The following is a 4010-nucleotide window of genomic DNA, read 5'->3' as shown; positions in this document are numbered from 1 at the left end:
ATAGATCTAAATATATATATATATATATATTACATGATGTCGTCAGTCTTGTCAACTGCTGTGTGAATCACCTATTAGAGGGTAAGGTATTGTAGAACTGCTGTTTGTAGCTGTATTGTGATGACGTGGGAATAAATTTTAAACTCTCCGTCTCATTGTTGTTTACATGTCGTCTAAATAGTTACGACAAAATTTAACAAAATTAACATGGTAAATTAATATGATATATATCACTCTACAGATATACAATTCAAAATTTAACTTCTATAAGTTGTAACAAAAAGAGCTAATGAAACTATAGCAAGTTAATGTGTATTCACAATTTAAACTTGTATATTTGTTGAATGATATATCACATGCATATTTATTCTTTTTCTTAACTTGAATACGTTGAATTTAAATATGTACGTACGTTTGTTGAGTAATGTATCACATATCAGTGAGATCTTACCTAATAATATAGGCGCCGTTGTTTTGCCTTAATTAGCCAGATCTAATCCACTGTTCATCTGATGTAGCAGACATGACATAGCATAAATTGCACATGATCGGACACTATCTTTGCCTGCTTGCTTTGCTACAATACAGCCTGCCTGAGCAGTGTATCACACTGTCGTCTGTCGTCGTCGTGCCGCTGATCAATTTGGCCAAAGCAATGGCGATGGCGAGCGCGAACGTCCTCCTCCTCCCCGAGGCCGGCTCCGGCCACCTCATGTCGCTGATCGAGGCCGGCAAGCGGCTGCTCGCTCACGGCGGCCGGGGCGACGGCGAGGGCCCCGCGGTGACCGTCACCGTGCTGGTCGTCCGCCCGGCGACGTCCGAGTCGGCCGCCGAGGTCGACGCGCACGTCGGGCGCGTCGAGGCATCCGGGCTCGGCGTCCGGTTCCACCGCCTCCCCGCCGTCGAGCCGCCGCCGATGGGCTGCGCCGCCGGCAACGTGCAGGAGTTCAAGTCGCGGTACATGCAGCTGCAGGCGCCCCACGTGAGGGCTGCGGCGGCGGAGCTGGGCGCCGCGGCGCTCGTCGTCGACTTCTTCGCCACCGGCGTGCTCGACGCGGCCCGCGAGGCCGGCGTCCCGACGTACGTGTACTTCACGTCCACCGCCGCGTTGCTCGCGCTGATGCTGCGGCTGCCGGCGCTGGAGGAGGAGGTCCCCGTCGACTTCGAGGAGTTCGACGGCACGGTCGACGTCCCCGGGTTGCCGCCGGTGCCCGCTGGTTCCCTTCCCGCGTTCATGGGACGCAAGGAGAGCCCGAACTTCAAGTGGTTCCTCTACCACGGCCGCCGCTTCATGGACGCCGACGGCATCATCATCAACACAGTGGCCGAGCTTGAGCCGGCCCTCCTCGCCGCGATCGCCGACGGCCGTTGCGTGCCGGGACGAACGGCGCCGCCGCTGTACCCGATCGGCCCGGTGCTCGACCTCGAGGACAAGCCGTCGTCGAACGCTCGCTGCGTCCGGTGGCTCGACGCGCAGCCGCCGGCGTCGGTGCTGTTCCTCTGCTTCGGGAGCATGGGCTGGTTCGACGCCGCGAAGGCGCGCGAGGTCGCCGCGGGGCTCGAGCGCAGCGGCCACCGCTTCCTGTGGGCGCTGCGTGGCCCGCCCGCCGCCGGCACGGTGCACCCGACGGACGCGAGCCTCGACGAGCTCCTCCCGGAGTGGTTCCTGGAGAGGACCAAGGGGAGGGGGCTCGTGTGGCCGACGTGGGCGCCGCAGAAGGAGATCCTCGCCCACGCCGCCATCGGCAGCTTCGTGACGCACTGCGGGTGGAACTCGACGCTGGAGAGCCTGTGGCACGGCGTGCCGCTGGTGCCGTGGCCGCTGTACGCGGAGCAGCGCCTGAACGCGTTCGAGCTGGTGCGCGACATGGGCGTGGCCGTGCCGCTCGGGGTGGACGGGAAGCGGCGGGACAGCTTCGTGGAGGCGGCGGAGCTGGAGCGCGCGGTGAGGTCGCTGATGGACGACGCGTCGGAGGTGGGGAGGAAGGTGAGGGAGAAGGCGGCGGAGATGAAGGCCGTGTGCCGGAACGCCGTGGCGCCGGGCGGCGGCTCGTCGTACGCCGCGTTGCAGAGGCTGCTCGGGGCAATTCGCGGCGGCTTCTCGACTATGACCCAGTGACGTGCAGCCGCGGCGTGCGTGCGGCTGGTTTGAGTGTGAGTGTGAGTGTTCGTCGTCACTACCGCTAAATTTTTATTTGATGGATCCAACGGTCAGGGTGCAGTCCTCGATCGGCCGCCTTGAACTAATTTGCCAGCTTTGATCTGATTTTGGCTGTTATGTTACACTGTAATCAGTAGCCGAAAATGTCTGCCAGTTCATGGTGAGCGGATCGCATTAGCTCACTGTGAATTCTTTTTTTTGCTTTACACTGTTTTCTGTTGAACAAGACACGACAAAACATTGTAATGTTGGAATTAGTTGTACCAAAATTTGGACTTGATAAATATAAGTTGTACTCCCTCCGTCCCAAAATAAATGTAGTTTTGCACTATTCACGTTTAACGTTTGACCGTTCGTCTTATTTAAAAATTTTTTAAGATTAGTATTTTTATTGCTATTAGATGATAAAACATAATAGTACTTTATGTGTGACTAAATATTTTTAAATTTTTCAAAAATTTTTTAAATAAGACGGACGGTTAAATGTTGGGCACGGATATTCACGGCTACCCTTATTTTAGGACGGAGGTAGTATATGCCTGCTGAATTCTTTCTTATTTTATTCGCACGAACTGTAATGTACTAATTGGGGTTGCCAAGATTGATGCATCGGATTGAACGACCCTGACCACAAAATCTAAAGCAAAATATGGTCCTGTCTTGTCCCGACGGGTCCTCAAATCCCTGTCGAGGGAATGTAAGATCGAGGTCACTGCATCCGTCCAAAGCGCAACTAATTTTGGGTGTCACATCTGTTTGATCGGACGTTGGAAGAAGTTTTCGGATACGAATGAAAAAACTAATCGTGCCAATCCCAGTGTGGTGAGTTCCGGGACATGGGTCATCTCGACAAACAAATCCAATATGGCACATCCACTCACTCACCCACCCACGATCCCTTCGTGGGTCGACCCATCCTGTCTGTTCTTGCTCTTCTCATTGTTCGCGAAGCAGCAATGATGTGAAGTCAGACAATTCATAATTATAATAGATCAATACAGCAAAAAAAAATCATCACAGATTAGCCATACGAAACGATATTTATCGTGTGTACTACGCGTATAAGCTGTGGAATCTTGTATATAGTGGTTTGATGGATATATGGGTCGAGCCAGCGGATCAACATGGGTCGATTAGGTTGACCCACGATGTTTTTGCTTCATGTTTTGTGGATGCAATAAGTACACCAGAGGTCCCTCAATTTAACAGCGAGATTTTTTTAGTCCATCAACCACAAAACCAGAAATGTTCACCCCTAAACTCACTCAAACCGTTCGAAAAAGATCCCATGCCAGTATTTGCGCCCGGTTTTGCTGACGTGGCATCCTAGTCAGCAATAAAAATAAAAATAATAAATATGTGGGGCCCACATGTAAGTGAGAGAAAATGGTGTAGACCCCACATCTCTCCTTCTTTTCTTTTTCTCTTCTCTTCTCTCCTTCTCTCGAGCAAGCGCGGTGGGGCGTGAGGCGGCCGGTGGCAGAGCAGGGGCAGCGGCGGCGGGAGAGGTGGAGAGAGACGGCTGACGCGATGGCGAGCTCGGCGGTGGAGAGGAGCGGCAGGAGAGGATGCGCCGGCGGTAGCAGCTGGTGCCGGTCGGAGGGGGGAGATGAGACCCGCAGGAGAGGGGGCGCCGGCGGGACATGATGTCGGCCCCATGTTTTGCCGGCTACTCCTCGCACCAACTCCAGCGAGTACGGCCTCGCCTGAGTCAGCGGTGGAGGGGGTGGCATCAACCGGTCGACCGGCGTCCTCAACATCCCGCTCTCCCGAGGTGGCCCTCCCTTCCGTGCCGCCGCCTCGCTCGTCCTTACTTCGGCCAAAACCCTCACCATAAGCCCCAATTGGC

At 54.2% G+C, this 4010-nt stretch overlaps 1 protein-coding gene across 1 annotated transcript; it reads left to right on the top strand.

The window, feature by feature from the left end:
- The first annotated feature begins 342 nt into the window (after positions 1-342).
- LOC4343319 (anthocyanidin 3-O-glucosyltransferase 6) lies at positions 343-2463 on the top strand. Its single transcript, XM_015790308.3, has one exon. The coding sequence runs from the start codon at positions 545-547 to the stop codon at positions 2117-2119; it is 1575 nt and encodes a 524-aa protein (XP_015645794.1). The 5' UTR covers positions 343-544; the 3' UTR covers positions 2120-2463.
- Positions 2464-4010: the final 1547 nt, after the last annotated feature.

This window comes from Oryza sativa, chromosome 7 (assembly GCF_034140825.1).
Source record: "Oryza sativa Japonica Group chromosome 7, ASM3414082v1".
NCBI lineage: Eukaryota > Viridiplantae > Streptophyta > Magnoliopsida > Poales > Poaceae > Oryza > Oryza sativa.
Note: the sequence above shows the minus strand (reverse complement) of the source record. Positions and strands in the feature narration are given on the sequence as shown.